We start from the raw sequence: 19,516 nt of genomic DNA on the forward strand, positions 1-19,516 counted from the left end.
AGCTTTTTGCCCACCGGCAGGGTCCGTATGAGGTCCTCCGCCAGGTAGGCCAGTCACCTACGAGATTCGGCAACCTGGTCGCCGTAAGGAAAAACAGATTTATCATGTAAACCTCTTAAAACCCTGGCAGGACCGGGAAGGGTTCCTAGTTGCCCCATATCCCCCCAAACCGGAACTGGGGCCCCAACCGCCCGAGGAGTCGGATAATGGTGAGCCCCAGCTAGCAGAGACACTCACCCTCGAGCAGCAAGAACAGGCACTCTGCTTAGTAAGGGCATTCCCCAAGACGTTCACCACGAAACCCGGGCAGACTACGCTCACCTACCATGTGATCCAGACAGAACCCGGGGTGGTGGTCCGAGAGACAACCCGGCCATTGCCTAGGTGAATGCGGGAGGCCGTAGAGGAGGAAGTCCAGGCGATGTTGGATCTGGGTGTTATTGAGCACTCCCAGAGTGAGTGGCGGAGCCCTGTCATCCTCGTACCAAAGCCAGATGGGAGCCGGCGGTTTTGCATTGACTTCCGGAGGGTAAATGCCATCTCAAAATTTGACGCCTATCCGATGCCCCGCGTTGATGAGCTCCTCGACCGGCTCGGGGAGGCCTGTTATATCACCACTTTAGATCTCACCAAAGGGTACTGGCAGATCCCCTTGGATCCCAGGTTCAAGGAGAAGACCGCGTTTGCCACCCCTTCAGGGTTATACCATTTCACCTGGATGCCTTTTGGCCTACATGGGGCCCCAGCAACCTTCCAGCGTTTGATGGACCGGGTGTTGCAATCACACACGAAGTACGCTGCAACCTACCTGGACGATGTGGTCATCTATGGCAATAACTGGGAGAAACATCTTAACCAAGTAGCGGCAGTCCTCCGGGACCTCCGCACAGCCGGGTTTACGGCCAATCCAAAAAATGCTGAATCGGGCAGGAGGAAACCACTTACCTGGGGTACACCTTGGGCTGGGGACAGGTCCGCCCCCTCATCGGGAAAGTCTAAGCACTCCAGGAATGTCCGGTGCCGACCACGAAGAGGCAAGTGCGTCAATTCTTGGGCTTAGCTGGTTATTACCGGCAGTTTGTACCCCATTTTGCAAGCATTACAGCCCCGCTAATGGAGTTCTTGACCAAGGACAGTCCCCGCCGGGTGCATTGGTCAAACGAGTGCGAGACGGCCTTTCAAACTATCAAAGAACGGCTGTGTAGCGATCCAATACTCTTCAGCCCTGACTTTCATTCTGACTTTATTGTTCAGACTGATGCCTCAGACGTCGAGCTTGGGGTGGTCCTCTCGCAGGAGGTGGACTGGGAGGAACACCCAATTGTTTACCTCAGTCGGAAGCTGTTCCCCAGAGAACGGAATTACTCTGTTGTGGAGAAAGAGACCCTAGCAGTTAAGTGGGCAGTTGATGCTCTCCGCTACTACAGCCTCGGGGCCCCCTTTATAGTGGATACGGACCACACACCCCTGAAGTGGCTTAATAAGATGAAGGACAATAATGCCAGGCTGATGCGGTGGTATCTCGCTCTGCAGCCCTATGCCTTTACGATTCACCAACGGGCGGGACGAGACAACGCCATTGCGGATTTTCTGTCCCGCCTCGGAGAAGGTGAGGATGCCAGCTCCGAAGATCAGGAGCTGGATTTGAGGTGTGGGGTATGTAGAGAGCCAGGGTGGCTCCCCTCTGAACCAGAGGATAAAGAGCCACCCTCTCAGCCTGAGTGGGCGGGGCCAGACCAAGCTTACGCCAGTTCCCGGAAGGGGAGGGGTGGGACAGGAAGTACAAAGGGCAGGGCCCTTTGCCCAGTGAAGAGAGCACCAGGGAGGGAGACAGACATAGGCTGCTGGCTGCTCCCTCGCGATCTGCTGCTGACCCAGGTGAGGCCCTGGGCAAGGAGGAACCTGACCAGGAGGAAGGCCTGTGGCAACCAGGACTGCCAGCCGCTGAATACCCAGAGGACCTGGAGGGGCCCGGCTGTAGCCCGGGCCAGCGTGAGTCCGACACAGAGGGGGAGCTGGAGCTGCCAGCAGCGGAATACCCGGACGAGTTGGAGGGACCGGAGAGACCCGCTTGAGAGACCGGGTAGGAAGTAGCTCAGGGGCAGAACTGCACCATGGGGTGGGTGTGTTTGGTCAGCGGGCGCGGATGGCCCCGCTGACCCAACAGCCGGACCTTCGGCTCCCGCCACTGACCGGGCCCTGGGCTGGAACGCAGTGGAGTTGGGTGGGCCTGAGTTCCCCTACCCTGGCCAGCCTGCCTTGGGTAGCAGAACTGTGCACTACAAACCCGTGCTGGCACTCCCCTGCCTGAGGGGCGCGCCGCAGCCTCCGGCCGGCACACCTTCCCCGCTAATTTCCCAGCGTCCGAAAGGTGTGACTAAGGCCTGCCAGTGGGACCATAGCTCTCCATCGCCCCATAGGGGCTCGGAGGACCGACTGAAACCTGTCACAGGAGCATTGCTACCCATTGCCCAGCTGGTGTTTGTGACCTGCTCAATTATCCAGTTGGGGCTGGCCTGTCACTCACCCCTCAGTGCATTTCTGGCACCAAATAGCCCTTGGGGGTGATGATGTAGTGTGAGTCCCTCTGTAATTACCTTCATACCCTCATCTCAGGGTCAGGGGTGGAGATAATGGCATTCCTAATTCTGCAGTGCTGAAAACTGAAATACAATGTGCTGTGTCCTGCAGGGCTCCTGCATGCAACAAGCTGCTCCCTGTGGACCACGTGAAATCTAGAGCCTCCCATGCACCCTCCATTACAGTGAGAGTGCCTGGGGCTGCTCTGATGTGGGAGCTGCTGCCCCCTGCCAGTGCAGGGAGCTGCAGTGCTGAGCGTCGGCAGGTGAATGCAGACCTGGGATTCAGCTGGGGCATCATAGAAGTCTCACTACCAGATGCTCCTGTGGGGTGCCTGGAGTCAGCCTCTCCGTCCCCCTTGCCATGCCTTCTTTGCAGAGAGATCCACGTGCGGGGGGCGAGGGGGCAGGGCGGGGACTACTGCTCCTAGAGGAGCCTAGCAGCAGAAGAGTCTGCATAGCTTTTTTGCACCAATGCAACCTCTCCGCAAAGGACTCTCCACCTCTGGGGAATTCTGCCAGGGTCCACGCCAGCAGACTCTGCATTCGGCCAAGGTTTGGATGTAGACCTGAGTGTTACTTGCAAAGCCCAGAGATAGATGGGGCCTCTGGCTAATCGCCGTTACCCTTAACGAAGGAACTGGGGTAGTTCAATGGAATTGACAGGCAGCACATTGAGAACTGACCAAACAAAATACTTTGGTACATAGGGTTCAATTCACCTGTGGAACTGCTCACCTAAAGGTCTCCCTGAGGCCAAGTGCTTAGCAGGACAAGAATACCCACATGGACATTAGTGAATATTACACAGAAGGTCTGGAGAGGACATAAATTGTGTGCTCAAGCCATGAGCCAGTCAGTGACTGAGGGGAGTTAGGAAGAAGCTCCATCTCCTCTGGGCCTCTCTGTCTCCTCCTCCACATTTGCCATTAGCAGGGTCTCTTGCTCCTTTCCCATAAGCATCTGGTTAGGGATACTTTTAAAGACAGGCCACAGGACTCACTGGCCCAGTCTGACCCATGCTCTTCCTTTCCAGTTCCATTGAGATAAAAACTCAGACGTGCCAAGTTTTCCTAGATCATCAGTTGAGCTACCTGGATCTTTGGGATTGCCGAGCTGGTTGGACAATCTAATGTGAAGAGGATTCTGCAGGATTCCCATTTTTGTACTTCCACTTGTCCGGGAATTATTCCTATTGCTAATCCTAGCGCTGTAAATGCACACAGCACATTCCCTGCTCGCGGTCAGAAATGGTCCCTTCCAGCCCTTCTGCTGCTGCTCCCAGCAGAATCTGGAAGTACAGAGGTATTTGTAGCATCAGTAGCTCCTTTACCAGTTCAAGGCCTTGCTTGGTTCTCAGTCAATAATGAGTCAGGACTCAGCTACCAACCCTGACCAACCAAGTCTGTCATGCTTCCCTGGCACTATGCAGCTCACAAACCAGGGACAGAGTGCCTCATAACTGGAGCCAGTGTCCTCAATCCAGGGCATTTGGCAATGGAACAAGGTTGCAGAATAATCAGATGCCCTGTCTTTAAAATGCTCCACTGGTCTGCTCAGCATCCACGTCTCTTGCGGTGAGACAACAGAATGAAAAACATTGCCAAAAAGAGATTATAGGATGGACCAGAGAGAACCGCGGATCTTTCAAAAAGCAGAGCAAAAAAGGGTAACTCATGGGAGGGAACAGAGAGAATTGTGGGAATTTGACCCCAAACACCCCAATTCCCTGAACAGAGAATGTGCCACAAATGTTTCCCACAAGGCTGTGCACCAGACTGTGATGTGAGGAGATTCCCACCTCACAGCACCACCCATCTTTGGCCAGTACTACCTGATGCTAGGAGGACACGTTGCACCAGCCAAATGGGAATGCAGCCTGCCGAAATAGCTCTGTTGGGAGCGGCCTGTCAGCAGAATTTTTGCTGGTAAAACTTTCTAGTGTAGACAACCCTCACTAGCTAGCTAGAAAGATAGATATAGGAATGGATCAATAGGTAGAGGAATATTTATGGGGATGGATGGACTGGTGGATGGATAGATACAGGGTGAGATGGCTCAACAGAGGTATATTTAGGAGGATAGATGGATGGAGGGATGGAGGGATATTTATGGAGATGGATGGATGGAAGATAGGTAGATATATGACAATTTAAGACATGAGAAGGAAAGATCCCTTAGTCCTTGTCCACACAGGGGACTCCAGCCCCTAGGTCACTGTGAAATTGTCCAGGAATTGACTCTGTCATGCCCTGTCTCCGGCCTGGTTTCTCCCTTTACTCCTGTGCAAGGTAGATAGCAGATGCTCCCAGAGCAGGGTGGTTGTTTCACACCACATTGATCTCACCCTGCGTTGGTGGAAGGGAATACCCAGGATTGGGCAGGGGAGAATCTGGCCCCTGATGTAGATGGGGTGAACTGCAGTAAGCAGTGATTTGCAACTTGCAACTCTCCCCTGGGAGGCTGGGCGAGGGGGTACAGGAGCTGGGTGAGGGAGAAAGGAAGGGGAGATGGGGCTGGGCGATGGGGAACAGGACGGAGGCGGGGCCGGGGGAGGGGGAATGGGGAGGGAGGCAGGGCCGGGCATGGGGGAACTGGAGGGGAGGTGCGGCTAAGAGAATGGGATATATCCCAGCTCCCTCTCGTCTTCCCTAGTACCTTGCATCTCTGCCCCTTTGCCTCAGCCTTGGGTGCAGGGTGGCTAGGCAGCTGTCCAAACATGGTCTGCTCCTGTGGAGGGAGGGTTCATGCTGGGATGTCACTAGGAGGATGTAGTACAGAGCCATGGCTTTCACCCTTCACTCAAGTCTTCCACTCCCCATGTCACCACGGCCATCCCCCTTCCCCTCACTCACCTCTGCTCACTGCACTCTCTGTCCATCCCTAGACAGAGGGCAGGAGATGCTCTCTTCAGTGTGCAAGGCTAGCTCCTAGCTCTTTGCTGGCACTCTAACACCCATAGGATGCCAATAGGCCCATAATACTCTGGCGGTGCTGGTTCTCGGTGCTGACCTCTGCCTGGAAAACGAAAGCAACATGAGCCAGTTCTTGAGCTCTGGGTAAGGGGAGGGATTGTTCAGCTGTGAGTGTGGCCCAGAGCAAATTGCTTTAGCTGGGGTGCAGGGTGGTGTCATGGACATTCAGCCCTAGCAGACGGTGCAGTAGACTTGGAGTCTCTGCCATCACTGATCAGAGGGAGACAGACCCAAACCCATCCACAACAGAACCTCCCCCTCAAGCCACACTGGGAATGGTGTCCTTCACTGAGATTCAGAGAGTCTAGGCTTTGTCCACACTGGGGCTTTGCTCTGCTCGCAGCCCTTCGCACAGCTGCCCCACTGATGGACCTCTGGGAAGCCAGTATAAGCCACTGAATCTCAAGGTTTGCACTGGGGCTGGGGAGAGCCAAACTCTGCCATGCCCACTCAGGGAGGCCAGGGGATGGCTCAGCTGAGTAAGGCCAGCAGGAATCTGTACTGTGCATACATGGGTCTCATCTCTCTGCATCAGGCCAGCCTGGACCCTGTGTAGAGCGTCATGGTCAGCTGATGGGCTCAGGCAACCATTGGCTCCTACAAACACGGGCGGTGATATTTCAGATTTGAGGGGAAATGCTGAATGTGAGTGGTCTGCAGCCAAGTTCACCCTGAGAGAGTCAAGGCTTGAGCACAATTTAAGGACCCAGGGAGCATGGACCTGGGCCCTAACAGCAGGGACCCCCCACACACACAGACACACACCTTTCACCATGTTTACTTCACCAGAGGGGAGAGGGTGTCTCCTGGACACTTCTTCACTTCTACCATCTCTCCCAGCCCTGCTGCCCCTCCCCAACCTTTCCAGTTCCCCCTCCCCCAGCTCCTTCTCCCCTCCCGTTGCCCCTTGCCCAGCTCCTCCTCCCCTTCTGTTAGCCCTGGCCTGGCCTTTCCTCCCCTCCTGGAGCCAGAGGAATGCAGGTGGTGGCCAACGGAACTGCAGCACTACGGACAGCTCAGTGCTGGCAGGCACTGGGGGAGCAAGGAAGAGCTCCTGGCTGGCTGCTGGGCCTGAATACAGGAAAGCCCCACAGTAAGGGGGAAGCCTTGCTGAAGGCTGGGGCTGGGGGGAAGTGGCCCAGGGAACTGAAAGCAGTTTAGTTAAAGGAACATGGTGGTGTGTAGCTGCTATTTTTACGGTCCCTGGGCCGGGACTCAGGGTAGTGTGTGGACCTGGGTCCTCTCTCCCCCCAGGCCATTGGGGAAGTGGTCTACAACTGGACACCAATAAACCCCCAGAAGGGGATATGAACTACTTAGTAGCCCTGCTGGAGATCTGGGCCCAGAAAAGCCTGGAGAGGGTGAAACCATTGCCTCCAGGGAGGAAACCCTGGGGGTATGGCTTGGTACCAGGGCTGGGACTGTGTAAAGACTGACACTGCTTAAAGACTGAGAGGCCTTGCGATAGGTTTCTGTTGGACTGTCTACCCCAGAAGGGTCTGTTTGAGTTGTGTTCTGTACAGACTGTGTGACTCGGCCAGAGGGCTGAGTCACTAGAAACCACCAGAGAATCTGCCGGAAGGGCTCACCATAACCTGAGAGAAGTGCAGACACACCCAACCAGCAGGGGGTGCTCATGAGAGGTGGGTGCCAGGTCGTTACACCCTCTCAGAGCAAATCTCCCTACCACAGTGCTGAGGACAGTGGCCAGACAGAGACCTATCTACACTAGAGCTCCTGGCAATGCTGACAGAAGCCCAGGGGGAGCAGTATTAGCAGCCAGGAGAATTTACTGTACAATCTCCCTAACTCAGACAAGGACTCTCAGACCAGGTGACTGCGCGTCCACACACAGGACCAGCAGTGTGTGCCTCTTCTATGAAGGATGCAGGAGACAAAAACAGTTCAGCCAATTACTGAGAATGAAGAGAGAGGGGAAAATATGCTGAAAAACCACAAGAAATCAGTCTCCAGAAACAACTGATGCCTCCCCTGGCATCGTAGGAGCCCGTGCCTCTATCGCTTCTCTCAGGCTAAACTGTTAGGACCTTTCTGTGCCCCCTGCTACAGATTAACCACTCATCTACCTGTGCTTTCCTATGTTATACCAACGGCCCTGCTTTTCCATAGCAGGTTTCAAAGCAAGATTCATAGATTCCAAAGTGAGACAGGATCATTGTGGTCTTCTAGTCTGACCTGTATAGCACAGGCCACAGAACTTCCCTAAAATAATTGCTAGAGCAGAGCTTTTAGAAAAAACATTGGATCTTGATTTTAAAATCCTTAGTGATGGAGAATCTACCATGACCCTTGGTAAGTAGTTCCAGTGGTTAATTACCCTCTCTGCTAATAATGTATGCCTTACTTTCCAGTCTGAATTTGTCTAGCTTCAAATTCCAATCATTGGATCATGTTAGATCTGCCTCTACTAGAGTGAAGAGTCCCATTATTAAATATTTGTTCTCCATGTAAGTACTGAGAATCATATAATCATAAAATATCAGGGTTTGAAGGGACCTCAGGAGGTCATCTAGTCCAACCCCTGCTCAAAGCAGGACCAATCCCCAACTAAATCATCCCAGCCAGGCCTTTGTCAAGCCTGATCTTAAAAACCTCAAAGGAAAGAGATTCCACCACCTCCCTAGGTAACCCATTGCAGTGCTTCACCACCCTCCTAGTGAAAAACTTTTTCCTAATATCCAACCTAAACCTCCCCCACTGCAACTTGAGACCATTACTCCTTGTTCTGTCATCTGCTACCACTGAGAACAGTCTAGATCCATCCTCCTTGGATCCCCCTTTCAGGTAGTTGAAGGCTGCTATCAAATCCCCCCTCATTCTTCTCTTCTGCAGACTAAATAATCCCAGTTCCCTCAGCCTCTCCTTATAAATCACTTACAGACTGTGATCAAGTCACCCCTTAGCCTTCTCCTTGTTAAGATAAATAGATTGAGCTCTTCGAGTCTGTCACTTTAAGGGAGGTTTTCTAATCCTTTAATCATTCTCAGGGCTCTTCTCTGAACCCTCTCCAACATCCTTCTTGACTTGTGGGCACCAGAACTGGACACCGGATTCCAGCAGTGGTCACTGTAGGGCCAAATACTGAGGTAAAATAACCTCTCTACTTCTGCTTGAGATTTTCCCTGTTTATGTATCCCAGGATTGCATTCGCTCTTTTGGCCACAGCATCACACAGGGAGTTTATGTTCACCCGATTATCCACCATGATCCCCAACATCGTTCTCAGAATCACTGCTTCCCAGAACAGAGTCCTCCATCATTCATTGTTCCAGAACATATACATTTACATTAGCAGTATTAAAATGCATATTGTTTGCTTGCAACCAGTTTGCTAAGTGACCCAGATCACTCTGTGTTGGTGACCTGTCTTCTTCACTATCTATCCCACCCCCAATTTTTGTCTTATCTGCAAAACATTATCAGTGATGATTTTATGTTTTCTTCCATGTCATTGATAAAAATATTAAATAGAGTAAGGAGAAGAACTGATCTTTTCAGGACCCCCTTGGAAATGTACACAGGTGACAGCTTCTGTTGCTGCCCTAAAGAGAGACCATCTGAGCCTGAAACTATTGGGCAGAGAGAGTAGCTACTCAGAGCCTGATTGGCTATGCGTACGTTGGGGATCTTGTTTTGCTGAGAAGGTTTGGGAGCGTTTGGAGAAGATTGAGAGGCTGTCATTCTCCTCAGACTCTGGAGAATCCAGATTATGCACCTACATTTTGAGGTTGCACTAAAGAGACTAAGATCTGTGCTGTGAGATCAGAGGGGAAATGTATCTGTGTGTGTGCACCAAAGTAGAAAAGTGTATGTGCTTGCTTGAAACCTTGCTCTGAAATATATGTAACAGCAACACAATGAGCAAATCTGTAAAAAAGAGCGCACCACTGCATGTACTGCCTGATCATAGACTCCTAGAATATCAGGGTTGGAAGGGACCTCAGGAGGTCATCTAGTCCAACCCCCTGCTCAAAGCAGGACCGATCCCCGACTAAATCATCGCAGCCAGGGCTTTGTCAAGCCTGACCTTGATGGGTTTACTTCTGAAGGTGTTCAGTAGTGTTCCTGTACAGATTGTGGGTACGTTGATTGTTTGTTCACTAAGACAATTGCCTGGTATGCTGTCTCTGAACCTGACTGACAGCTGTCATTAACACCTACATTCAGGATTTTACACGTTGTGGCTCTGAGCCATCAGAGAATGATGGAGCCTGCTTTCCAGCTCTCCGGTAGGGGCTCAGACCTTCATTTCCCCGGTGGTTAACTGAGACATAGAGGTTCAAGGGACACCATCCATTTAAACACCACACCTCTGTGTAGCACTCTTTTAGTTTTTGCTGTCATTAAGATCCCTGTGCATCCCAGGTTTTCTGGAAGGTGTGGTCTATTCCCTGTGATTTAGGTGGGTCTTTTGCCTAACAGCTGGGGAGGAGGCGAACAGGATTTAAAGCATAGACTCCAAGGCCAGAAGGGACATTCTGATCACAATGGTTCTGAGAGCAGAATGGGGTTGTGACCTCATAGACCCCAGCAGGGGCAGCACCTGTAACTGCTTGTAACTCCTTGTGGATGCTTCCTAGATTTCAGGAACTCAGCGTCATTCAAGGGAATTCACCTGGCAGGACAGGAAGGATTTTTAGACTGTAAATCAAAGGGGGCAAGTGTTCATCTGGGCACCTCAACAGTGCCAAGGTATCTTTGGCACCAGTCTGCCAGCCCCATGCTAGAATGAGACAGCCGACGAGAAGCAGAATCTGGCTCCGGGCTCCCCTCGCTCTCCCTGCACACTTCTTATAACAATGAGCCGAAAAGAACCGATGAAAATGGATTGTTTCCACCTTTTTCAGGGAAGCTGGTGGAAAGTCAAACTGCTCTGACCCCGCTCTCTGTATGAAGTGCATCCCCCAGCTCTTCCGTAAGCTCCTTTGCCAGGCCTGGAGCTATCGCAGCTCTTATTTTCAACATCAGAACTGGAAGAATGTACAGGGTATCAATCACCAGGAGATGCTAATCACTCCTCCAAAGGTGTTTGCTGTAGGTGGGTGTGAGAAAAAGAAGCTAGGGACCACCATTAGAATTGCAGATAGCGGCACTTGTTAGCAAATAGCTTAGCTCCTGCTTTATAATTTGCTAATAATAAAGCGCTAGTTCCCAGGAAAAAAAACCTGACCGATTTATGTCTTATTCACAAGGGGCTCCAATAGGTCTATTGATACTTGGTGACTCTGCAGTGGGGAGAAATATTGAAAAGTGGCTGTTTTCTTGGCTCTGTCAAGATCCTCTATTGATGTCTGGGAGGCATTATTTCACTATGGATAAACCGCTTAGAATTGCTAACACTTTGTTGCCAATATGCCCCATATTTAGGGTTATTACATCACCATAAAATAGCTTTATGGAGCTATGAATATAGGCAGACATCAGTGTCAACAGCTGCAGCCAATGCCATTTCATACACTTGACAGGGTCCAGAGAGCCCTGGCAGCCTCCCTCCCTTGGGAGCCACGGGAGACAGGCAGAGGATGGGCTTGCCAGGGTTTAAATATACACAGTGTATAAATATATATGAGAGGAAATCTTTGCATCCCCTATACAGCTGGGGCCAGCCCCCGCAATGCAAAGCCGCTGGAAAGCCAGCATAGCCAGCTAAATAAGCATTCCCCTAGTTTAAGGGAAACCCTGGGGTGAGGGGCTCCCTGGCACTGGTGACTAAGGTTCCTAGCACCAAAGTAGGAACTCAGCACCTCAAAACTGAGCCATCAGCTGTCCAAGGGCTGATGCTTTGGTGGGTCTTCGATGCGCTGATGGCTTAGCGCAGAGGGTCCAGGCTCCCTCTGCCTCAGCTCCCCACCACAATCCTGAGCTCCCCACCTCAAATCCCCTCCCACATCCCCACTCACCCCTGCTCCTGGAGGGTGGGCAGGTTAACAGGCCCTGGACCCTCTGCACCAAGCTATCTGCACGTGGTGACCACTTCTGTGCTGGGAGGAGGGAGATCAGGGCAGCTGCTGCCAGGGGTTGCAGCCCCAGAGTGAGCTGTGCTGCCCCAGGGAGGTGAGGAGACCCTAGACCCCCATTGTCCCGAGGTGCGCACACAATGAGGGGCACCTGCAGGTCTGGGGGCTGGAGAGGAGGTGGGACAAACCACACCCAGGGGCTGATTCAGAACAGGGCCCCCAAAGCGATGCCAATATGGTATCCATTGTGGGTGGCATTGTCTCTGGGCTCCCCCCAGCCTGTTGCTGCTGTGCAGGCGGAGATGGCCAGGTGTTTCCCCAGCAGCTGTTCTCAGGTCTGTGTACACTGCTCAGACATTTCCCCTCTGGACCAGGCTTTCCCAGTTCCAGTGTGGTTTGTAACCTCCTGAACACCTTCTTGGCCTCTTGGGAGTCTTTTGAGCCCAAAGGGGCACTGCTCATGGAGACACTGCATTTTTTTGTGGGCTCGGCCAATGGCATGTTTGTAAGATGCCAGGACTTGGACGCCTGTAAGGACAAGGGCCCTCAGCCACCTGAGAGAAAGGTGGCGTCGATCTAATGACGCTGTAAGCATTTACATGTGGATTTTCCTCTGTGGGCAGATCAATGTCACAAAAGGCAGGTAAGCACCGAGTTCCCATTGGAAGTCAGTGGCTGCCTAAGGCCTATTTTCACCGTTGACAATCTGCCCCAAGCTCTCCAACCGAAGACCAGGGGTTTACAAACCAGTGGGAATGGAGCTGTCATTTTAATGGGCATTGGATCAGCCTAGTAGTATAGCACAGTTCAAAAATGGGGCCGTATCGTGCTCTTATTTATAGCCATGTAAATCCAGAGTAACTCCATTGTCTCCAGGGCAGCAACTCTGCATTGATACCAGTGTAACAGGGTGCAGAATTGCCCCCAATGTGTGTCCTTCCTGTGAGACTGCATCAGACATTGCAGCTTGGGTTCTTTATTGTATTATCTGCCAAATAATACACAGTGTATAAAGAGAAACCTCAGTTAGAGACCTCACTGGAGCTTTCTGCTTCAACTCTACATCTCTTGGCTTTTGAGTGCTTCATTTCTCAGCCTGGACATTGCATTCATGTGAGATTTGTGTGTGTGGAATTTTCTTTTTAAAAATTAAAGAAGGAAAAGAAAAGACAATTTTCAGCTGTGGCACTCTATCTGCTGCTGTTAAGTCTCTGCTCCCCCATCTCACATACACACCCACTGGAGACCCTGGTTCCAATAAAATCAAAAACCCAAAACCTGGGTGGACCACTGAAGTTTGAAAAGATTCCATTAAGATACATCTTATGAATGTGCTTGCCTGTCCCAGAACTCTGCTATGATGTCATAGCCACACAGAAGGGTATCTATCTATCTATCTATCTAGCTAACTATCTAATATAGTTATTGCCAGGGTCATCAGGCCCTGAGACTGGCCTTCCACTTTACAAGCTGGCAGAATGATTTTCACTCTGACTGTTAAATAAATAAGTATGGATTCATTTACCCAGGAACTCCGATGCCCAGACTGTATTGATCTGACAAGGATGATGCAGGGGAAGTATGGAGCCGCTTTCATTGAAGTTTTGGCCAGGGAAACAATGGGGCCTCCTTACCGAAGAGCTATTAAAAGATACATTTCCTGTTCATCAAACCGCAAAACAAGCAAATCCTCATGGAAAGGGGAGGAGAGACCCAGGAAAGGAAATAGTTTTACAGGCCTCCTAGATCCATGCGCCAGCCTGCCCCAAATCCTGCAGGTGAGCTGCTCGTGGTAAGGGTCCTACGGGCAGTGCCCTACAATGCGCTGGATGGTGCACAGTGGTGGTGCTCAGCTACTGCTGTTCACAGAATCACAGAATATCAGGGTTGGAAGGGACCCCTGAAGGTCATCTAGTCCAACCCCCTGCTCGAAGCAGGACCAATTCCCAGTTAAATCATCCCAGCCAGGGCTTTGTCAAGCCTGACCTTAAGCCTGTCCTGTCACTCCTTGGCTCTCATGTGTCTGCTGTGAAATACCAAGTGTCGAGGTCTCCCATTCACCGAGCTGTTATGACAGGCACCAGACTCTGCCTTGTGCTGTGGTACCTATGACCCAGTGGCCCATTGATACCAGCAGGCAAAGGGTTCTGGGTCAGCAGCGCCATCAGGCCTGACAAACTAACTGCACCCAGCATCCCACTTAGGGTTGGCGGGTGTCTGTTTTTCGACCAGAATGCCCATTAAATGTCCGGTCGGCGGTGCAGCAGGGCTAAGGCAGGCTCTCTACCTGCTGTGGCTCCGCGTGGCTCCTGGAAGCAGCAGCATGTCCCCCTCCAGCTCCTACATGTTGAGGCAGCCAAGGGGCTCTGCATGTTGCCCCTGTCCCAAGTGCCGGTTCTGCAGCTCCCATTGGCCGGGGTTCTCTTTGGGAACAGTTAACCTGGTCATTACTATAAGTGGCCAGTGACAGGGGCTGGATACTAAAGGGAGAGCTCTGAGGACTCGGGGATTGGTGTGTACCTAACACCAGCCTGCACAGTCAAGGCGAGGTCAGCAGAGACAGGGAAGCCAATGCTTGTGGGGCTAGAGGTGCGGTTTCAGGGAGCCAAACCATAACAAACAGACAAGACTGCTTCATAGTAAGGACAGATAGAAGCAACATGACTCACACCCTGGGCACCCCTGGGCAATGTTATAGTACCACTTAAACTATACTGGTATAGTCTCTTCTCCAAACCCAGGAGAACTTTGCAGGACTGGGCATGGAGGAGCCATGCACAAGTGTTCAGGTTAGATGTGGATATGAGTTGGGGGGTGGGGTTCGCTGCCTTCGGAAGTTCTCCATTTCCCGAGAAAAGCGAAAGAACAACATGAATTCTAACAAAGGAATTCAGATTGTTAACCTTTCCCCTCCGTCAGAATCATCACCGGGTCTTGCACCTGACCTTTAAACCAGAACAAAACAAAAAAGAGCACCTGAAAAGCAGCGTCTAATCCCAAGGCCCTCAGTCTCTGTATTGTTTTCCATTTGTATTTTTCAAAGCAGCCATTTATGAACTAATGGAGCATCATCAGCAAATCCCAGAAAACTCAGCCAGACTGTCAGTCATCAAAGACAGAGTTGAGAGAGGCTTCTCAGACCACCCAGCCAAACTCCAGGGGGTTACCAGAGCCTCGTGAGCTGGGAGCAACAGCACCTACCACAGGATGTTTTCTGTCAATTCACCTTTGGGTTATGGACCCAATATGCACCCAGTGCATCACTCTGCAGTGAAGTACAGTGTTAACCATCTAGGCTGCAAGCAGCAGCGAGCTGCAGGGAAGAGAATGCTGTGACAGAAGTGCCGCACAGATGGGGAATGGACAGAGCAGACAGGATGAGCAGGCCTCCAGCAGTGGAGGTACAGACAATGTCACGGGGACAGGACACAGCAGGAGAGAAGATAACCAGCTTTGGAAAGCCACTTGACTTTCCATATTTTGTCTCTCATGGGGGTGGGGGAAACATACGGAAAAAATGTGTCTGTAAAAATAACCTTCATCGAATCTAGAACCACAAGCCCTAAAGGTGATAACCATAACTGCATGAGATATAGTGAGAGGCTGTGTACAGGGGACTGAGATGTAATCAGTGCTCTGTGATCCAGTGATATGCTGTATAGTTATGTGATACACTGAGATGTGGCATCAACACTTTGAGTCATTGATTTTACAGCAAAGTTCTAACTGGTTTATTTTTTATGTCTATTACGGTAGCACTTCGAGACCCCAGCCACGACGGGGGCTCTGCTGGGCTTGTGCTGTACAAACAGTGGGTAAGGGGCAGTCCCTGCTTCAAAGCACTTACACTCTACATCATTTCTAGACACAGGACAGGAGAGGAAACAGACTCAGCAAGGGAGGGAAGGCCTGGCCCAGGGCCACCCAGTGGGAGAGTGGAAAAGCCAGGAGTAAGGGATGGGGAGCCAGGCCCCAGGAGTCGCAGTGCAGCACCGTGTGTCTTGGAGAATATTGCCATTAAAGCTGTTCCAGGAAAGGCGACAATGGTTTGTGGCGATGAATGAGTTGTACTATTTGTAGGGCCCTACCAAATTCACAGTCACGCAAAATGCAGCACGGACCATGAAGTGTGGTCTAACCCATGAAATCTGGTCTTTTGTGTACTTTTACCCTACACTATACAGACGTCACAGGTGTTTCTCAAACTGGGGGTCCCAACCCAAAAGGCAACCACAGGAGGGTCGTGGTGTTGCCACCCTTACTTCTGCGCTGCCTTCAGAGCAGGTGGCTGGAGAGCGGCGGCTGCTGGCCAGGTGCCCAGCCCTGAAGGCAGCACCCCACCAGCAGCAATGCAGAAGGAAGGGTGGCAATACCCTACCAGGCCACCCTTCCTTCTGCGCTGCTGCTGGCAGCGGCTCTGCCTTCAGAGTTGGGCTCCCGGCCAGCAGCCGCCGCTCTCTGGCCGCCCAGCTCAGAACACAGTGCTGCCACCAGTAGCAGCGCAAGAGTAAGGATGGCAATACCATGACCCCGTACCCCAATAACCTTGCAACCCCCACATAGTTATTTGCTTGGCGGGGGGGCTATGGTGGGGGAAGAGAGCCCAGCACTGCTGCACCAATGGGAAAGACCCAGAAATTATAAATATCCCTGCAGGTCCACCACACCTGGACACACTGGTGAGGAAAGCTGTGAAAGGCTCGTTGACAAAGGCTAATAGAAGAGCATGTTTCTGAGGAGGCTGGGCCAGGCTAACCCCAGTCAAATGGCCCAGCCAGCCCTGCCCCCCATCCATCTTCATGGCTTCTCACAGAAACAGTGCCTCTCCTCTGACACTAAGAGGTCCAGGTTCAGCGATGGCCACTTCAAAGCCATCCAGGGCCTGTATTCAGCTGTGCAGCCTGGTGCTGAGGCCCAGATATCCCTGTCTAGGCCATTGTCACTCAACCCCATGCAGCTCCCTGGGATGTTCCTCTCCCCCCAAGGCAGGGGCACCTTTTGCCTACCAGTCCCCCCAGCAGTGCAGGGCAACCTGTGGCCCCTGGTAACACTGGGGTAGCCCCTCAGCTACCAGAATGTCTCTGTCAACCCTGCAATGGCCACGGGGACTCGGAAGATGGCCCCTCTCATCTGGCCAGCCAGGGCTCTCAGTTTCCAGCCTGATCCAGGCCCGTCAGTTACTCATACCTTAGCAAGACAACAGCATCATCTCTGCTTCCAGCTACCCCAGCATGGCACCAGCTATCTGTTCCCTGGCGCTGGCTAGGCATTCCCGCAGCTGTCGCCTGTCTAGCTATTTCTGCACAGGCAGCCTTGGGGATGGTCCTTGACTCTGGGGAAACAGGGGCAGAGGGTGGCCTGTGATGCAGCAGGGTCGCTGGGAGCTGGTGGACCGAGACAGCTGTGGCTTGTGTCCTCCCTGGACAGAGCACATCCCTCATGTAGCCAGTTGGATGCAGGCCTGGGAGGGATGACCAGAGCGAGGACACTGCTGATCAGCCGCACTCTGAGCTTGTCTAGGAGGAGCAGCTCATAAATACTCCCCAACCCTTCTCTCCACATTCTCCCCTCCCATACTCTCCCCTCTTCCCATCGCCTGCATCTCCCATGCCCCCCATGCTCTTCGCCCCACACTGGTCCACTCAGAGCCTCTTCGTCCCACGCCCATCTGCAACCTGCTTTCCTGCTCTTCTAGCTGGTGTCCTCCACCCTTCTCGCAACCCCCGCCCCCACCTCCAAAGGGGGCAAGACTCTCCCTTGATCGCCAAAGGCAATTTCCACCTATACCACACAGAATAGGCAGCACCTGGCTGCTTAGCACACAGGTGCTTTATCTGGACATGGCAGCCTCCCGCCCGCCAGCAGACCAGGGAGGTGGTTCCAACACAAGGCAATGTTGCGTGTGGCATTAAGGATGTGCCATATCCTGCTGAGTTCCACAATGCACCAGCCAGCTCCATGACTCGATGAGCCCGCTCTGGCCTATGCGCCCTGTCCAAGCTCTTGGAATCACTCCCTGGGTGAGGAGCTGTGAGGACCTGGCTATTTACGGCAGATGTTTACAAAATGCCCTTTTGATATTAAGCCTGGAGCCATTAAAGGGATCAGTGGAGCTAATTCATCTACAACAGCCAATCAGCATTCTTTGGGAGGGCAGTAAATCCAGCATACAGGGCTTGGCAATCCAGAACAAAAGCAGAGCTGCTCTGCAGGGACACGGGTCTAGGAGAGGCAGGGGCACTGGGCTCAGAGGAGGTGATGCTGAGACCAGCAGAAGGGGCAGCAGCTGCAAACAAGGCAGAGGGGGCCCACTGCAGCTGACTGCCAGGAAGGCAGGAAGTTTGTGCCTCTGTGGGACTGAGGTTATCTGTGTCCTTCTCTGTGCATCTGCAGTTCTCAGCACACCCTGCTGACAGTGGGGGATAGTCAGAGGCCACTGGGCCCTTCTCACTCAATCTTCAGCATGTCTGCCAGCTGTGCCCTGGAACATGTGTTCTGAACCTGCTCCCACCTGGGGCTTTTCTCCCCCCACAGAATCACCATCCTTTCTGTAGTTCCCCTGCCCTCTCCCAGGCCCACTGCCCTCTTCAATGGCAGTGCCTGGCATCCCTCGCTTTAGGCCATACGTCTTGCTGCATTGCCCCCTCTCCAGCTCACTGAGGCAGTGTGGGTGAGGTTAACATTCTAGGTGAAAAAGTCCCAGCTGTCCCCAACCCAGCTACCAAAATCTCCTGCCTCCCACTGCTACAGCATGTTTATGCATTGCAAATCTGAGCAGCTGCAGCAGACTGAACATTGCAAAGAGTGAGCTGAATTTTAGAACAGATAACACACAATTGTGTCATTCATTTGCATGCTGAGCTCACTAAACAGCTCTGCTTCTGGATCTATTCAAAACCACCCTGGAGTGCAGGTAGCAGAAACTCAGCCTCACCAGCTCTTGTGATTTTATCATGAGTCTCACCATATTTGTGTTTTTCATAAAGCCCCAGCTCCTGGAGTCATGTGATTCCACGAGAATGTCAGCTTCCATTTTAAAATGGAAGTGTCTAGTCCTCCTGGTGGGAGACAAACTCTTGAAAATGTGACCCCTGCAGGCTCCAATATCAGGAGGCAAAAAATAAGAAGCAATATTTGGTAGTTTTAAAAATCTCATGAGTTTGGGGCATTAAATCGTGATTTTTGAACACTTGGGCTTGATGATCATAGAATCATAGAATATCAGGGTTAGAAGGGACCTCAGGAGGTCATCTAGTCCAACCCCCTGCTCAAAGCAGGACCAATCCCCAATTAAATCATCCCAGCCAGGGCTTTGTCAAGCCTGACCTTAAAAACTTCTAAGGAAGGAGATTCTACCACCTCCCTAGGTAATGCATTCCAGTGTTTCACCACCCTCCTAGTGAAGAAGTTTTTCCTAATATCCAACCTAAACCTCCCCCACTGCAACTTGAGACCATTACTCCTTGTCCTGTCCTCTTCTACCCCTGAGAATAGTCTAGAACCATCCTCTTTGGAACCACCTCTCAGGTAGTTGAAAGCAGCTATCAAATCCCCTCTCATTCTTCTCTTCTGCAGACTAAACAATCCCAGTTCCCTCAGCCTCTCCTCATAAGTCAGAGGTTGCTTAGTGCAGAGTGCAGAGTTTCATTCCAGCTGGCAGCAGAGGGACAGAAGGTGGCCAACTCTGAGAAAACTCCCCACATCAGCTCTCCTCACCTGGCTGCTGTTGTCCACCAGAGACACAGCCACAGTGCCCCAAAGTGACATAACACCTCCTGCTCTTGTGGAGTTAATGACCCTGCTCTGCTTTTATAGTACATACAGTAGGGCTGCTGGTCTCTGCCACTGCATGCAGTGCACAGTGCCGTGTGTGGGACGCATGTCCTAGCATGCCAGCAGTCCTCCTGCAGTGACCTCCATGTGCAGGCTGCAGGCCCCTAGCACTTTTCTACACTAGCTCTGCTAATCTGTGAGTATCTCTGAT

At 52.0% G+C, this 19,516-nt stretch overlaps 1 protein-coding gene across 1 annotated transcript in view; it reads left to right on the forward strand.

Moving 5' to 3' along the window:
- Positions 1-421: 421 nt before the first annotated feature.
- LOC311531422 (uncharacterized protein) overlaps positions 422-19,516 on the forward strand; it is a gene marked incomplete at its 5' end in the record, with an annotated part of 126,357 nt that continues 107,262 nt past the window's right edge. The window contains 2 exons of the mRNA XM_084648781.1: positions 422-859; positions 1,255-1,609. Coding sequence (XP_084504907.1) covers positions 422-859; positions 1,255-1,609 — 793 coding nt within the window. The remainder of the gene's footprint in view (positions 860-1,254; positions 1,610-19,516) is intronic.

Source organism: Lepidochelys olivacea (assembly GCF_965140295.1).
Source record: "Lepidochelys olivacea isolate rLepOli2 genome assembly, chromosome: 15".
In the NCBI taxonomy this organism is placed as follows: domain Eukaryota; kingdom Metazoa; phylum Chordata; order Testudines; family Cheloniidae; genus Lepidochelys; species Lepidochelys olivacea.